General features: G+C 40.8%; 2 protein-coding genes across 2 annotated transcripts in view; both read left to right on the plus strand.

Annotated features, from left to right (window-relative positions):
• Nucleotides 1-847: 847 nt before the first annotated feature.
• LOC131188344 (vomeronasal type-2 receptor 26-like) lies at nucleotides 848-11,947 on the plus strand. The gene is made up of 6 exons (XM_058163568.1): nucleotides 848-1,008; nucleotides 3,463-3,754; nucleotides 7,309-8,169; nucleotides 10,073-10,291; nucleotides 10,468-10,594; nucleotides 11,055-11,947. The coding sequence occupies exons 1-6, from the start codon at nucleotides 848-850 to the stop codon at nucleotides 11,945-11,947; spliced, it is 2,553 nt and encodes an 850-aa protein (XP_058019551.1).
• Nucleotides 11,948-16,606: 4,659 nt separating this feature from the next.
• The window catches only part of LOC131188352 (vomeronasal type-2 receptor 26-like), a 34,617-nt gene continuing 33,412 nt past the window's right edge, over nucleotides 16,607-17,811 (plus strand). The window contains exon 1 of the mRNA XM_058163580.1: nucleotides 16,607-16,872. Coding sequence (XP_058019563.1) covers nucleotides 16,607-16,872 — 266 coding nt within the window. The remainder of the gene's footprint in view (nucleotides 16,873-17,811) is intronic.

The raw sequence follows: 17,811 nt of genomic DNA on the forward strand, positions 1-17,811 counted from the left end.
ACAATAAGTTACCCTTTTCTAAAAGTGTTTCATGTATTAAAAAGCTTCTTACTGTTGCAAACTGACCACAAATTGTAATTAGTAGAGACAATGTGTTATGACTTGCTAAAAGCTCCCTTGGAGACAGGAACATACCTTGTCTTGGGCAAGACCACTATCAGTAAGAAAGGAACATCTGCTCAAGGTGAAAATTAAAAGTAAGCATGATAAGATAGTTGTTGTTAGGCAGGAAATGTCAAGATGACCCTTGAAAGTGTAAAACGATGTGGAGAATGACATAGGAGAATAAAGGGGACTTGGGAGGGCTTCTTAGGCATGATGTGCATTGTGTAGGAGTATAAAATGTGTAGCTTGAAAACTGTTTCTTGCGCTCTTTGAACTCAACCCATTTGGGAAGGGTCTAAGCTTGCAACTGCTTCTTATTTTTCTTCATTTTATCTCCAATCAGCCTTTGATTTTGTGAACCAGACTTATTTATGAATGGTGAGGATTAAAATATTTGGGTCATATACCTCACAATCTGGGCATTTCCCTCTCCTGAGATTCATCAGACAATAGTAATTCTTACTTTGTCTCAGTGGATTTCCACAGATTAACCCACCCTAAGCCTAAAGAGGTTATGGTGAAAACATGTTTATCTACAAGCTCCGAATACTATAGCTGGGTCCTTTTACAGTTGGAGCTTAGATTAATGCTTATGTGAAACTCCACTTGAACCTCTGAAGTCACCAGAGCATCACAGTTCCTGCAAGACCCTCCTCTGACTCGCTCTAGGAAAAAAAGTCTCCTTCAGAGACCAATGATTTCACTCTTAGTGTTGCTATGGACCTTGCCTGCAGCTGTCCAGATGGACCTGAGGCCAAACTGCTTCTGGAGCAGGCCTTTCCAAGAACAAAAAGACTATTACAAACCTGGTGATCTTACTATCGGTGGGAACCTACCTCTCTCCTTTAATATAGTTATACAGCTCCCACATGAGCCTCCTGGCGATTGGGATAGCCTTTCTCTGTAAGTATATCTTGATTGGTTTTTTTCTCGGGGCAATGTGGAAAGAGGGCAGTCTTGAAGATAGAATAGAATTTTTAGAATATATAGATGATAGATAGATAGATAGATAGATAGATAGATAGATAGATAGATAGATAGATAGATAGATATAGATATAGATATAGATATAGATATAGATATAGATATAGATATAGATATAGATGTTTTCTGAGGTTTTCACGGGTGTTTGTATATAGGTCTTTGGTTGTTCGGGTTTTCTCCCGTGTAAAATTGGAAGTGTCTTGGCGACGTTTCGACGAAGTCTCATTCGTCATCTTCAGGCTTCAGCTTCGTGCTCCCAGAAGCACGAAGCTGAAGCCTGAAGATGACGAATGAGACTTCGTCGAAACGTCGCCAAGACACTTCCAATTTTACACGGGAGAAAACCCGAACAACCAAAGACCTATATAGATATAGATATAGATATAGATATAGATATAGATATAGATATAGATATAGATATAGATATAGATATAGATATAGATATAGATATAGATATAGATAGGATAGATTTTTTTTTATTGGCCAAGTGTGATTGGACACACAAGGAATTTGTCTTTGGTGCATAGGCTCTCAGTGTACATAAAACAAAAGATACCTTCATCAAGAATTCTAAGCTACAACACTTAATGATAGTCGTAGGGTAAAAAATAAGCAATCAGGAAACAATCAATATCAATATGGGGCAGATAGATAGGACAGATTTAAATCCCACCCATCCTATGTTGATGTGGAGCTTTCCTATTTAGGGCAAATTGATTCCTTTTGATCAATCAATCTCCCTCTAATTGTTTCTCAAACCATCTGACTCTTCATTGGTGAAGAATAGCTTGTCACACAAAAGAGACAACCTTTTCGCCATGTTCCTCTAAAGAAAATTGTGTCTTCTACTTTGCGTAGAAGACACTTTGCATAGAAGACAATTTGGGCTGAACTTGGGGAGAAATAATGCTAAGGTCCTCTATCTTATTGCTGCATTGAATTTCATCTTCCCATCTCATTAATCTGATTATTTGTAACACCATCCTTCATGCTTAAAAGTCTGTGGAGATTCTCAGTCATCCGGGTCAGGGTTGTCCCAAAACAACCCTACTTTTTTCAGGAGGCAACTGGACTTTCTTGTTCTCTTTTTTCCTTTTGAAGAAGTTTTCTTCTTCAGCTGTGACAGGATAGTGGGGAATGGAAGGGTTTATAGTCCTTGCAGACAGCTGGTCATTTGAATTCTTTTTAGAGGGTCGTTGAAGCACTTGGAGGGTTTATCTGTATCCTCAGGGTCACCTGAGCGATGCTCCTGGTTCCTGTGGTCTGCATTTTTTTCCAAGTGCTTCAACAATCCTCTAAATGACCAGCTGTCTGCAAGGAGTATAAATCCTTCCATTCCCCACTATCCTCTCAGAGATGAAGAAGCTTCTTGGATGAGAAGTGAAATGTCTTCAAAAGAAAAACAAGGCAGTCCAATCACCTCCTGGAAAAAGCACCTTTGGGATCCTTCATGCCTATGTTACATTTCACGTAACGAGGGTCTGTCTTTTGTCCCACCAAGTCTGCCTTCCCACCAATCTCTTGTTAAACCTAATACTTCTAGGTCAGTGGAGCGATCTTCTTTGGAGAACCCCAACAGAAAGAGTTCCACGTTGTGAGACACTAAAACTGTTTTTTCTAACTCGAGCCATCCAGATATATTGGCATCACCATTTCTAGCCAGAAAAACTTTCTACTATTGACCTCACCCCATTCCTAAGAGGACCATAAGGGGCGTGCATAAGCGCACAAACGTGCCTACCGTTCCTGTCCTATTGTTTTTCTTTTCTTCTTCCTATATATGTTTATATGTGTATATACTATATAATCTTTTTGTATGATGTTGTGACAAAATAAATAAATAAATAAATAAATAAAAAAGGCAACCTGATCAGACATTCAATTTAACATAATTTATTGGGTTTATAAAGCCAAAACCTAATTCAGAAGGAGTCTGAGAACATGATAGGGTGCCAGATTGGGGGAAAGTGTTTGGGAACCTAGGACAGAAGATGTCAGCTTTTAATATTTCCATGACTGGATATAATAAAATGTATAGTTTTATCAAGAGGATCAGCCACATTTCCTCGACTGGACTGAAAAGTTCATTTTGGAAAAGTCAATACTGACCTGAACTGAGCTCAAGCTGAAAATTATAACTCACTTATATATCCTGCAGAGAGAGGGAGAAGAGGATTTGCCATGCACTGTTGACAGTAAGAACAGGATCAACTGATTGACAGCAACCCTGTTTTCTGACACCAGTAACATAAATCAACTAATTTGTATAGATCTGTTCTGAGATTAACCACTAGAGTCCTGATAATGCTTTCTTAACAAAATAAGAAAGTCTTGCTCCTGTCTAATTTTTGTCCTCTAACACTTGCAACAAAGACCTGTTCCCAAGAACTACCAACACATTCTGGCTTTGACATTTGCCATCCAGGAGGTCAACAGAGACCCACAGCTTCTCCCCAACATCACCCTGGGCTTCCGCATCTATGAAGAGAACCATTATGCAAGCATGACTCCAGATGTCAGCCTGTCTCTGCTCTCCAGCCGGGGAAAATTGTTTCCTAACTATAAGTGTGACACAGAGGACAACCTTCTCTCTGTCCTTGGGGGTCTCAACTCCAGAACTTCATACCAGATGGCCACTGTGTTTGGCAATTTCAAGGTTTCTCAGGTACTTAGACACACAACATGATGAAAGGGGGAATGCTGTAAATTCTGCCTTGTGTGGTTACGGCCAACAACTAGCAGAGCCAAGTCTGTGACCAGAAGAACAGAACAGAACAGAACAGAACAGAACAGAACAGAACAGAACAGAATAGAATGCTGAAGTCCAAGCAAATTATATCAACAGTATTCCTCTGGTCCACTAATTTTGTCACTTTGTCAAAGAACGCAATAAGATTAGTCTGGCATGATCTGTTTTTGACAAACCCATGTTGGCTTTTGGTTATTACTTTGTTTGCTTCTAGGTGTACAGTGATTTGTTGCTTAATTATCTTTTCCAGAATCTTCCCTGGTATTGAGGTCAGGCTGATAGGTCTGTAGTTTCCTGGATCTATTTTTTTTTCCTTTTTTGGAGATGAGAACAACATCAGCTCTTTTCCAACCCTTTGGCAGCTCCCTGTTGCTCCAGCATCTTTGAAAGATATAGCTCGGTGGTTCTGAGATCTTATCTGTCAGTTCCTTCAGAACTTTGGTGATCTGAACTTGTCTAGGGTAGACAGGTGTTCACTTACCATTTTCTTCCCTATTTTAACTTGTGTTCCTAATCTATTTTTTGTGGTGCTGTTTTTGATAGGTTGGACTGTTTTTTTCCCTTTGTGTAAAGACAGATGCAAAAAATGAGTTAAGTAGATCTGCTTCCTCCATTGCTTGTCACCTTCTTGCCACTTTCACCCAGCAATGGACCAATTGTTTCCTTGACTTTTTTCTTGTTTTTAACATATTGGAAGAAGCCTTTTTTTGTTGTTATTTTTTACTTTTGTCATAATCCTTTGTTTTTTGTGAGCCTTAGCTTTCCTCACTTCATCTTTGCAGGCTCGGGCTATTTGCTGATATTTTGCCTTAGTTATGTGCCCCTCTTCCCACTTTTTATACTTGTCCTTTTTGTCTTTCAATTTATCAGAGAGTTCTTTATGCAACTATGCTGGTTTCTTTTGAGAGCTGTTATTTTTCTTCTTCGTTGGTATTATGCTAGACTGGGCTTTTATAATCTCACTTTTCAAAATTGGAGGCAAATCCCATCCAAACTCTCTCTAAGTTTATTGAAATTAGGTCTCTTAAAGCCCAAGACTCTAGTTTTGCTTTGTTCTATTGCTTGTGCTTGCATAATGTTGAATTCCAATATTGCATGATCACTCCCACCAAGGTTCCTGTAGAATAGAATAGAATAGAATAGAATAGAATAGAATAGAATAGAATAGAATAGAATAGAATTTTATTGGCCAAGTGTGATTGGACACACAAGGAATTTGTCTTGGTGCATATGCTCTCAGTGTACATAAAAGAAAAGATACGTTCATCAAGGTACAACATTTACAACACAATTGATGATCAATATATCAATATAAATCATAAGGATTGCCAGCAACAAGTTATAGTCATACAGTCATAAGTGGAAAGAGATTGGTGATGGGAACTATGAAACGATTAATAGTAGTGCAGATTCAGTAAATAGTCTGACAGTGTTGAGGGAATTATTTGTTTAGCAGAGTGATGGCCTTCAGGAAAAAACTGTTCTTGTGTCTAGTTGTTCTGGTGTGCAGTGCTCTATAGCGTCGTTTTGAGGGTAGGAGTTGAAACAGTTGATGTCCAGGATGCGAGGGATCTGCAAATATTTTCACGGCCCTCTTCTTGATTCGTGCAGTATACAGGTCCTCAATGGAAGGCAAGTTGGTAGCAATTATTTTTTCTGCAGTTCTAATTATCCTCTGAAGTCTGTGTAGCTTCAACACCTTCTATCATTTCATCTCTGTTAGTGAGAATTAGATCCAATATGGCTGATTCCTTTGTTCCCTTCTCTACCTTTTGGGAGACAAAGTTGTCTGCTAGGTTTATCAGGAACCTGCTTGATCTTCTGCATGGTGCAGAGTTTGTCTTCCAGTTGATGTCAGGGAATTAAATCCCCCATTACTATTGTGGTGTGCTTCTTACATACCTTAGTTATCTGACTAGCAAAAAGTTCACCTATTTCCTCTGTTTGGTTGGGTGGCCTATAGTGTACACCTATGGCTGTAATGGCAAACCTATGGCATGCATGCCCAAAGTGGCACACGGATCCATGTCACCTGGCACATGCAGCATCGCCTGTTTCTCCTCCAGGTTTCTGGCATCATGCGTATGTGATGATCAGCTGGCCTTTTTGCGTGCGGCAGTGCCGGAAACTGGAATAGCTGATCTTCCATTTTCCTGCATAAGCACGGGTGCCGGCCAGCTGATCGTTGTGAATGCATCCACTCCAGAAACCCGGAAGACTAGCTGGCCAAGCGACGGAATTCAGAAGTTCAAGCATTCAAGCGACGGAAACCAGAAGTTCAATTTCGGGGACATGCATGCGCCCTGAGCAGCTCCTCTTCCAGGTTGTGGCCCAGACGTGCGCGCTTCCTTTTTGGCACTTGGTGCTGAAAAGGTTCGCTATCAGTGACATATGGACTATTGCAATGCTCTCTACATGGGGCTTCCCTTGAAGAGCACCCGAAGACTCCAATTAGTTCAGAATGCGGCCACGCGGGTGATAGAGGGAGCGACTTGTTGCTCCCATATAACACCTCTCCTGCGCAGGCTGCACTGGCTCCCGGTGGTCTTTCGGGTGCAATTCAAGGTGTTAGTTACCACCTTCAAAGCGCTCCATGGCATAGGACCGGGTTACTTACGGGACCACCTGCTGCTACCGGCGACCTCCCATCGACCAGTGCGCTCCCATAGAGAGGTTCTCCTCAGGGTGCCGTTGGCCAGTCAATGTCGGCTGGCGGCGCCCAAGGGGAGGGCCTTCTCTGTGGGGGCACCAACACTCTGGAACAAGTTACCACCAGGTATCTGTCAACTCCCTGATCTTTGGACCTTTCGACGCGAGCTGAAAACATTTTTGTTTCACCGTGCAGGACTGGCCTAGTGGGGTTTTATTGGTTTTAAGTTCTTCAACCAACTCTAAATTTTCCTTTTAAACTGGTCTTAAAAATTGTACTAATTGTCTTTACTTTGGCTGCAAACCGCCCTGAGTCCTTTGGGAGAAGGGCGGTATAGAATAGAATATTTTATTTATTTATTTTTTAGAATTTTTAGAAATTGAATATAGAAATTGAGTATAGAATATACTCAATATAGAGAATATAGAGTATAGAAATTGAGACAATAAATAAATAAATAAATAAATAAATAAATAAATAAATAAATAAATATGGCAATGTCATTCCCCCTCCCCCCCTTTTACATTGAGTCAAATGCATTCCAGGCAGGAAGACAAATTCCTTGTGTGTCCAATCACACTTGGCCAATAAAAATTCTATTCTATTCATCATTGTTGTGCCTTATGTGGTTACTGCCAGCAACTGGCAGAGCCAATTCTGTGACCAGAAGAAAACATCTTATGAAGGTGTAAAGTTGTGGGGATCTGCGTCTAGAATAGGATAACCTGCTAGTCTAGATGATCTGAGGTTAGTAACAAAAAACACAGATACCGTTTTCCTTGTTTAACTTCTTTTTCCTCCATCTCCACACTCCTTTCAGCTAGGTTACCGCTTCTCTGATCCTTTTTTGAGGGATAAGACTCAGTTCCCCACCTTCTACCAGATCGATCCTCAGTATCACCTCCAGAATGCAGCCATTGTCCGTCTCTTTCTATATTTCCACTGGAACTGGATTGGGATCGTTGTTCAGAAGTCAGAGAGCAGTGACCATTTCATCCGGATTTTTGACGCCACCCTCGCCCAGAATGACATCTGCATACACTTTGTAAAACAAATCATGCCCCAAATCTCGATATTAAACGCACTGAACAGCGGACAAATAGATGTGCTTTGGACAATTTTGAGTAGTGATGCTCAGGTTGTGGTTATCTCCGGGGTTTCAAGTGTTCTGCAAAGCCTTTTGCTATCCCTCTCCTTCTATGAAGAAGAGAACCACACTTCTTCTGGGAAGGTTTGGATCCTGACCACCCAATGGGAATTTTCAGCGATTGGCTACCACTACAATTGGGGGAAACTAAAATCCTTCCATGGCGCTTTGTCTTTCACGGTTCACACAAACCCGGTGCCAGGATTCAAAGACTATCTCTGGGCTCTGAATCCACACGAACTCCATGGAGACGTCTTTCTCCCCGAATGGTGGGAAGTTGTATTTGACTGTCAGGTTTTGAAGGCAGGTCTGACCTCACCTGGAGGCCGAAGGGTTTGCACAGGAGAAGAGAACCTGGACACCCTCCCAGCCTCCGTCTTTGATGGAAAGATGACCGGTTTCAGCTACAGTGTCTACAATGCTGCCTATTCTGTGGCACATGCATTACATGCTGCGTATACTTTGGAATCAAAGTGGGCATTGAAGAGGGACATAAAGAAGTCACACCTTCACCTCTCTATGAAGTCCTGGCAGGTAACTCTCATCTTCAGAACTTCCCTTCTGGTCAAGGAAACAACTTTACACTGTTTAAAGATTCATAAACATTTCCCTGGATCTCCACCATTTTGTCTTTTCCCTAATATTTTTCTCCTTTATTTAAATGTCTACCAATCTTGAAATTTCTATTTTAGGTTATCACAGCTGGAAGAGCAAAAAAAAGAGTCTTAAAACTGTTTTTCCCTAATTATGCCAGTTGAGTTTTCTATTGAATTTCCATTGTTTTATTATGATAGTTCAATCCACACTGTGTAATCAATCAATCAATCAATTAATTAATTAATTAAGACTTCAGAGGATAATTAGAACTGCAGAAAAAATAATTGCTACCAACCTGCCTTCCATTGAGGACCTGTATACTGCACGAATCAAGAAGAGGGCCGTGAAAATAATTACAGACTCCTTGCATCCTACACACCAGAACAACTAGACATAAGGACAGTTTTTTCCCGAAGGCCATCACTCTGCTAAACAAATAATTCCCTCAACACTGTCAAACTATTTACTGAATCTGCACTACTATTAGTTTTCTCATAGTTCCCATCACCAATCTCTTTCCACTTATGACTGTATGACTATAACTTGTTGCTGGCAATCCTTATGATTTATATTGATATACTGACCATCAATTGTGTTGTAAATGTTGTACCTTGATGAAGGTATCTTTTCTTTTATGTACACTGAGAGCATAGGCACGAAGACAAATTCCTTGTGTGACCAATCACACTTGGCCAATAAAAATTCTATTCTATTCTATTCTAATCATCCAATCTTCACCTTGGACAGATTTTCAATAATGTTTCCTATAAATTTATAAATTTGGATCCTAATACAGACCTAGCCCCCCCCCTTTTTAATTTGCATTTATATCCCACCCTTCTCCGAAGACTCAGGGTGGCTAACACTATGTTAGCAATAGTCTTCATTCTATTTGTATATTTATATACAAAGTCAACTTATTGCCCCCAACAATCTGGCATTAGCAGTCTGAGCTATAGAGGCCCTTATATATCTTGATACATATCAATATATTTTATATCTTGAACAGGAGGTTGGACTCCAAAATCCCTTCCAACACTGTTATTCAGAATAACCATGTTGGAAGGGACCTTGGAGGTCTTCTAGTCTAACCCCCTTCTTCGGCAGGAAACCCTACACCACTTCAGACAAATGGTTATCCAAAAATCTTCTTAAAAACTTCCAGTATTGGAGCATTCACAACTTCTGGAGATAAGTTGTTCCGCTGATTAATTGTTCTAATTGTCAGGAAATTTCTCCTTAGTTCTAGGTTGAATCTCTCCTTGATCACTTAATTAATTAATAGGATTCATACCCACTTTAGTCAATAGGGTAAAGTGTATATTAAAGGCCCCTGTAATTTCTGTTACGTTTGTAGTGAGTACATGCTTAAGCCTCAAGGACAAGACTGGACTGGACTTGTTAAGAAAGCATCTGAACTGAAATAGTCAATATAAATAAACAAACAAACAAATAAACATACTGTACTTTGCTTGTAAGATTGGTGACCAAGACAAGAGTTAGAGGTTTGGATCAGGGGCAATAGAAACTATACCTATGAAGGGCATCAATGCCTCTTGCCAAAAACTGGATCGACATGCAATATCGGTGCATCTCATTCATTATTTCAGTTAACAAAGAATATTTTGCAGAGAAGTCATTTGGAACCAGAGTTTGACTTGTTTATATTTCCAAGCACCTAGTTTTCCTTGGGAATAATTTGTAGTTTCAGTCCTTGAAGCTGAACATTTAGCAGCTCCAGAAATAGAACTTTGCCTCAATCTACAGCTTAGTTGTAACTCTGATATAAAATCTCTTCACTTCCATGGATTTTGTTTCTTTGGTTGTTTTGCCATTCCAGATGCATGCCTTCTTGAGAAACGTCCTTTTCAACAACTCCGCTGGGGAGGAAGTCTCCTTTAAAGAAACTGGGATGAAATACGCAGGATTTGATATCCTCAACTGGGTCGTCTTTGCAAACATGACCATCCTTCGACAGAAAGTCGGATGGGTCAATCCGGAGGCTCCTTCAGCTGGAGGTTTCAGCATTAACCCCGATGCCATTGTGTGGGCCAACCAGGTGGGAAGTAGATGTTGTTTCCAGGGTTCAGGAAAGCTGAGATGAAGGACCAGGTTGTTGTGATGGAAATGCTATTCTGAGGAATAAAGAAGAGGGGCTGCTTTTACACAGATCCCGAAGCCAAGCTGAATATTTCTAACCTCTCCATCTCAAAGCTAATCTCACTCTCCTTTCAGACAAAGCCTTTCTCCCGATGTGTGAAGAGCTGCCTTCCAGGAAAAGCCAGGAAAGTTGCAGAGGAGAAGCGTTCTTGTTGCTACGGATGTGTTTCTTGCCCAGAAGGGACCATTTCTAATCAAACAGGCAAGTTGCTTGAGGAGACCCTCAAGGAGGAATGGGGACGTCTGGCATGGCTGCTTGGGGAGGTGTGAGATACAATTTGAGGTGGCAAATCAATTGAGCAAATCAACATGAAAGTCATTCAGAACTTTTAAGTTGAATGGATCCTTTAAGTTGTTAGCAGTAGTTTTAGCTTTTATGTACCGTTTATATGTTTTAATATTTTATTGAACACTGCCCAGAGTCCCTCGATGTGGGAGATGGGAATTTCAAAATGTAATAATGAAATAAAACAAATCAATTAATTCATTATATGATTACTCCTGGGAAGTGTTTAGCTGCTGATTCCACTGGATCCTTCTGTGCAGCAGAAGTAAAGAGATGGGGCATGTGAGGCATTTCACTTCCTTCACTGGGAAAACAGTTCTCCCCAAGGATAATCCCTGGTTCTCTGTCTAATGTCAGCTGGCTCCTGTTCTTCCAGATGTGGCTCAGTGCATCCCCTGCCCAGAAGACCAACACCCCAGCAAGAACCACGTCCTGTGCATTCCCAAGACCATGAACTTTCTCTCCTATGAGGAAACACTTGGCTTCATTTTAGTTTCTCTAGCTTTTGTCTTCTCTTTGATCACAATCCTCATGTTGGCAGCCTTCATCAAACACTGCAACACACCGATTGTCAAGGCCAACAACCGCAACCTCACCTACATCCTCCTGGTTTCACTCCTGCTCTGCTTCCTCTGCTCCTTCCTCTTCATCGGGCAGCCAACGAACCTCACCTGTCTCCTCCGACAAACCGCTTTTGGCATCGTCTTCTCCACGGCCATTTCCTCTGTGTTGGCAAAAACTCTGACTGTAGTTCTGGCCTTCATGGCTACTAAGCCAGGAAACAGGGTGAGAAAACTCTTGGGGAAGCAGCTGATCGTAGTCCTGGCCTGTACCCTTGTGCAAGCAGTTCTTTGTGCCTCCTGGCTGTCAATCTCCCCCCCATTTACTAATTTGGACTTTCATTCTGTGAAGGGAGAAATTGTGATGGAATGCAATGAAGGTTCAGCCACCATGTTTTATGCTGTCCTGGGCTACATGGGTTTGCTGAGTCTCATCAGCTTTTTAGTGGCTTTTCTGGCTAGGAAGTTGCCTGACAGCTTTAATGAAGCCAAGTTCATTACTTTCAGCATGCTGGTCTTCTGCAGCGTTTGGGTCTCCTTTCTCCCCACCTATCTGAGCACCAAAGGGAAGTTCATGGTGGCCGTGGAGATCTTCTCCATCTTGGCCTCTGCGGCTGGTCTGCTGAGTTGTATCTTTCTCCCCAAATGCTACGTTATAGTGCTGAGGCCAGATCTGAACAATAGAAGTCACCTCATGAGGAAAATTTAGTAGGAAAGGAAGAAAACATCTGTACAGGTTAATATAGACATTTCCACTCCAATTATTATTATTATTTTTTTATTCAAAAAGTTTTACAGAAAAAAAATTTTTCCCCTTTCCCCCCAACCCCCCTCCCTTCACTAATACCCTCCCCCCTGGCTTCCCGGAACAAGCACAAGGTATAGTTAAAAATAAGACAAACATATGCTAAGAAAATTTTCTCCCAAAACTATTATACCAATTTTCCTTCTCTAGCTCTGACTTCCTCCTAACATAACCAAAATCCTTCAAAAAAATAAAAAAAATAAAAATAAAAATTAAGAATTAACAATAGTAAAATATATAAATCAATAGAACAAATTAATCCTAAAGTATTTAAAACCAACTAAAGCATAAAAATCCAATCCAATTCAAAAAATATGTCCCTTATAACTTCTATAACCATATAATTTCCCCCCCCATGTCTTTCTTACATAAGATCTTTTGAAAATATTCTATTTAAAATTTAGTGCAACACCTTATAAAATTTCAATACAGAAAATTACAATATCTATTCAACTTTAGTCCTTCCTCATCAAAATCCAGTATAGATCCAAATATCTAGTCTTTTATGATAGATATAAAACATATAATCAACCCATTTCTTCCAGATTCCTCACAAATTGTCTTTCCGGAACACTAATATTTTTGTCTATTAATATTTTAAAAAAATCTTGTTTCAAGAATAATACTTTTGTCTCTTTCCATTTTTTTGGTGCATTAATCTCTGTCTTTCCTTCGTTATTCCTTTTAAAAAGTCAATCACAATATTTCCTAGTAATTCCTTATGTCCAAGAATCCAAAAATTACTGCCGTATATTCCATCAGTCCAAAAAGAGAACTCTTGGGAAACATTAAGCTTGTGAGTCTTTTCCATTTGAGGGACAATCTCCTGTAGCACAAATTCAGGCAGTTCATCCAAACTATTTAAAGAAAACTTCTTTACATCACCTTGTTTCTTCACGATCAAATCTTCATATTTATCCACTTTTATTTGTATCTCCTGGATTCCATTTTCCGAATGGTTGCACTGGTTAATTTGCTCCAAGCTCTCATCCCAAACCTCCCCCTTTTTATCAATTCGTATTTTTGAATAATTAAATACATACTTTCTGTGTAGTCCTGTATAAAGTCACAAATCCATTCTTCTGAAAGAACCTCCATGACAAAGTTCCTGCTGAGAATCCCCTTGTAAAGTACTTAAACAACATAATATAATCCAACAGTCCACAGTCAAACACAATAAGATAAAATCTCCATTCAGTTTCGATTCAACAGCAGAGCTCCCTTTGATGTATCGCTCTGCTTTCAGTTTCTCTAAAACGAAACTGAAGGGGGGGCAGAAATTTCTCTTTTTAAAAAAAAAAAAAGGTAGAAGTCAGAAAATCAAAAATACTTGCAAACCAATAATTGTTCACTCACGCTTGTTCCGCCTGCTTTTAGTAACCACAAAAAGAAATCAATTGCTAGCAGAAGTGGACACCTTCCTCTTTTCCTGCTTTTTCAGGAGCGCAGTGAATACTGGAGGTTGGGGGAGGGGTAAGGGGATTCGACCTTTCAGGACTTTGCATTACAAAAACAAAGCCCCTAGGGGAATCTACCACAGTTCCCCCCCCCCTTGCTCTTTCTCTCTCTTTCAACCAGAAAGAGAAATTAAGCCGGGATCAGTTGTTATGTCCAGCTTTTACCATATTCAATGCAGAGTGCCATAAATTAGCACCCAGCGAGAAAGGTGGCGCCACCCAGAAGCCATTTCCACTCCAATTATTGTCATAGTTCTGACTAATGAACTCTCGGAATTCAGGACTCTGACACATTGTTCAGGTTTAAGAAACCCTTTAATGAGTACATCATATTGGCACTTAGAAAGGTGAAACTAGCTCTGAATTATTCCCATGCATAGGGATAGTTAAAAGAATAGGACTTCCCCATCCCCCTCTCAGGTCACAAGTGCCAATCAATCCAGTCTTAGGTTCTTGCTTGGCTTTGACAGGTGTCCATTGACATGACCATGGTTCACATGCTGGTTGGTAAATGTTATGACTAGCCATCTGAGGCACCACATTTCTAAGGTTCCCCCCTCCCACCCCTTGAATGGCAACCAAGAAACCAAGCAGAAATAAGCATAGATTCAGTTGAAGTTGTTTTGCAGGTTGACAACTATGTCGAGACACAACAAGCAGATTCTAACTCTGTCACCTACTTAGAAAAGTCTGTAAGAAGTTTTTATTCAAACATACAAATACTTTAACCAGAAAGAGCTTCGTTTAGCCTTATACCTCCCTCCCTTTTATCCTGTAAAGATCAACCTTTAATTGTTGTGCTTTGTAGCATTGTCTTAAATTTTCATCATTTGCAATTTTTCTTATCGTGAGCAACTGAGCTGAAATTCTTACCATTTAACGTAAATGCTGCTAACAGTTCTGTCAGAGTATGTTCATAGACTGGCATAGACATGGCAACAAGTCAGTCAATGGGGACTGTTTGGATAGACATGGTAACGGGTCAGCCAATGAGGACTGTTTGGAAACTGAAAATTAGTATTTATTTGTATGGGACCATAAAAGAAAGTTTAGAGTTTGGGTGTGGCTTAGACCTGCTGAACATATAAGAACATAGAACATAGAATAACAGAGTTGGAAGGGACCTTGGAGGACTTCTAGTCCAACCTCCTGCCTAGGCAGGAAACCGTACACCACAAATGGTTTCCTGCCTAGGCAGGAAACCCTAGACTACAACATCTTCTTTAAAAATTCCACTGTTGGAGCATTCGCAACTTCTGGAGGCAAGTTGTTCCACTGGTTAATTGTTCTAACTGTCAGGAAATTTCTCCTTAGTTCTAAGTTGCTTCTCTCCTTGATGAATTTCCACCCATTGCTTCTTGTTCTACCCTCAGGTGCTTTGGATAATAGTTTGACTTCCTCTTCTTTGTGGCAACCCCTGAGATATTGGAACACTGCTATCATGTCTCCCCTAGTCCTTCTTTTCCTTAAACTAGACATACCAAGTTCCTGCAACTGTTCTTCATATGTTTTAGCCTCCCGTCCCCTAATCATCTTTGTTGCTCTTCTCTGCACTCTTTCCAGAGTTTCCACATCTTTTTTACTTAGTTTATACTTTTACTTCCTCCATGTGGGTATAAATAATAAATAAATAAAATATAATCCATCTGTTCCGTCCAAGCATTGGTATGATGACCCAGACTTAGTAGAGTACAACCGATTGTCATATGCCCTCAGTCACATTATACTATCATACTATTCCCCAAAAAACCTATAGCCCAGGCCAAATTCCATCCTGTGTATGAAGACCATTGTAGCAAAATAAAAAGATGGAAGGAATGTGTTCAAATTGGGCAACCTTGAAGTCCCTGCTCCTCCAGTAAGCTTTGTCAGCATTTCCGTGGCAACTTAACTGATATGTTTCTTCCAGTTATGATAATTCTTTTTTGAAGACAGTAACAGATGGGCAAAAAGTGACCTGAGATCTGTTATTACTTATGAATATGTATCCTGGCATCGTTTTCCCTTTGTTCTAAAATGCATAAATATGAGTGCATGTAGTCTCCAGGATATATTTCTCATTATTCTTTTCAAGGACACCCCCTCCAGTATTTATTTTCTAATAAATTACTGCAGTGAGCTGGATTACTTGCTTTAGGTCCTACAGTTCTGCTAATCCAACCCACTGTTTAAAGAGACCTTGTATCAGCCTCTGCATGCTACATTTATTGTTTTATTACTGTTAGTTAATTAGTTTATTGCTGTCTTTTATTGCTAGGCATATGGAATGGGTAATGTATCCCTGATTTAGGGGCTAGCTGCTTCAGCTGTCATAAAATGGACGGAGAGGGGGGAGTTTAAACAGAAATGAAACTTAATATGCTGGGGATTATTAGAATGTATTCGAAGGCTAGAATGCGGGCTGATAACACTCACAGCTAACGGCCCGTGCATACCAGAGAGATGAAGCCATCTGGAGATGATCCTCACATGGCACCTGAGAAGAAGGTGGATTGGACAAGACTGCCTGATCTTTGTGGGGGGGAGGGATTAATGTGTGAACTTGTATGTGAAAACCGCACCTATTGTCCAGAGCTTGCTTTACTTTTGTTGCATTCAGTTCATTTTCAGTAAAAGGTACCTTTCTCTACAAACAATGAAGTTGGGGGTTTTCTTTCTTGAGTTTTGAAAGGAGGCATGCCTGACACCCTGTATTATTTCAGACAAATGGCAGTCCAGTCTTTTCTTAAAATCCTCCAGTGTTGGAGCCGCCGCACCTTCTGGAGGGAAGTCATCCCACTGATTTATTGTCCTCAATGTTTGGAAATGTCTTAGTTCTAGCGTGGTTCTTTCCTTAATTAATTTCCATCCATTGATTTTAGTTCTACCTTCAGGTGCTCTGGGGAATAAGTGGTCCCCCTCTTCTTTGTGACAGGCCCTTAAATACGGCACAGGCCAAACTCCATTTTGTGTATGGAGGTCATGGAGGTCAAATACCCAACTTCACCTTGACTATGTTTTTTCTTGCCATGGTCTAGGTTACAAATAGATCTAACTGGCCTGTTCCGGGGGTGAAACCTATTAATAGTTGTGGATGCCTATTCTAAATGGCTAGAGGTCATTCCCCATGGCGTCCACCACATCCGAAACCATAATAAAGGCCCTACAAAGTATATTCACCACCCATGGTTTACTTGACTTATTGGTCTCTGATAATGGGCCACAGTTCACATCTGCCCCCTTTGAGTTGTTCCTGGCAAATCAAGGGATCCACCACGCCTTGAAGCCCCCTTTCCACCCATCAAGCAATGGCCTGGCAGAAAGAATGATGCAGACTGCCAAGGACATCCTGGGGAAGATGGGCACAGATGACTGGCAGGCTAAGATAACCCAGTATCTATTGATACAACATGCCACCCCATGCCCTATGACCAATCACAGCCCAGGCGAACTCTTGATGGGCTGATGATTGAGAACCACCTTGGATAGACTTCATCCAAATTATGCTCTGGAAAAACCCCTAGATTCCAGATGGAAAATAAGGTCTTTTAGCATAGGGGCCGATGTCTACACAAAGAACTATGCTGGCAGCCCATTATAGTTTCCTAGCAAGATTATAGGGGTGACCGGATCCTACTCCTATGAGGTAGAATTAGAGGATGTTAGATCTTGGAGGCATCATATTGATTAATTATGAGGACGAGAAGGGCCTACAATGGGCCAAACATTAGTTCAGGGCCCGCCCAAAGACCTTTCGCACTCAACACTAACGAAGACCTCAGACGCAGACACACTATGAGACATGACAACAAACAACCGCAATCAAGAAGTAGACCTACTGTTAGAATCCAGCCAGTCACCACTGAGCCTGACTCTAGCCTCCAAAGTGATGCTGCCTGCAAATGATCCAGGAATAGAGAAGGTCCATCCTTCTGCTCCGCTGAAGTCATACTAAGAAGATCCAGGTGACTCTGGCACTGGCCGGAATACTTTAAAGACCATGCATGCATACCTCTAGGTGGGAAGCAGTGCTATGTATGGAGTTTCCACTCTGTCTCCTAGAGGGTGCTCCATTGTTTCCTGATTGGCTGTTCCATTTGACAGCACGGTATAAAAAGAGCCACTTGGCACAAACTCAGCTGTTGTCAACAGCTGTGCGGGCATTGTGTTAGCTGCCACTCTGGCAACCCTTGTTATCAATAAACAAGCTGTTAGCCTGATTAGTTCCATCTCACCTCCATTCTTACCCCCTTGTTCTCAGTACAGAACACTAATATTGACAGCATATGTCAGGGGTGTCAAACCCACGAGCCAAATGCATCATGCGCTGCC

This window comes from Ahaetulla prasina, chromosome 1 (assembly GCF_028640845.1).
Source record: "Ahaetulla prasina isolate Xishuangbanna chromosome 1, ASM2864084v1, whole genome shotgun sequence".
Classification (NCBI taxonomy): domain Eukaryota; kingdom Metazoa; phylum Chordata; class Lepidosauria; order Squamata; family Colubridae; genus Ahaetulla; species Ahaetulla prasina.

Coding starts and splice junctions, on each gene's coding strand:
- LOC131188344 (XM_058163568.1), top strand. CDS start 848: ATGGACCTGAGGCCAAACTGCTTCTGGAGCAGGCCTTTCCAAGAACAA. Junction 3,755..7,308: donor GCAATTTCAAGGTTTCTCAG/GTACTTAGACAC, acceptor CACTCCTTTCAG/CTAGGTTACCGCTTCTCTGA. Junction 10,292..10,467: donor CCATTGTGTGGGCCAACCAG/GTGGGAAGTAGA, acceptor CTCTCCTTTCAG/ACAAAGCCTTTCTCCCGATG.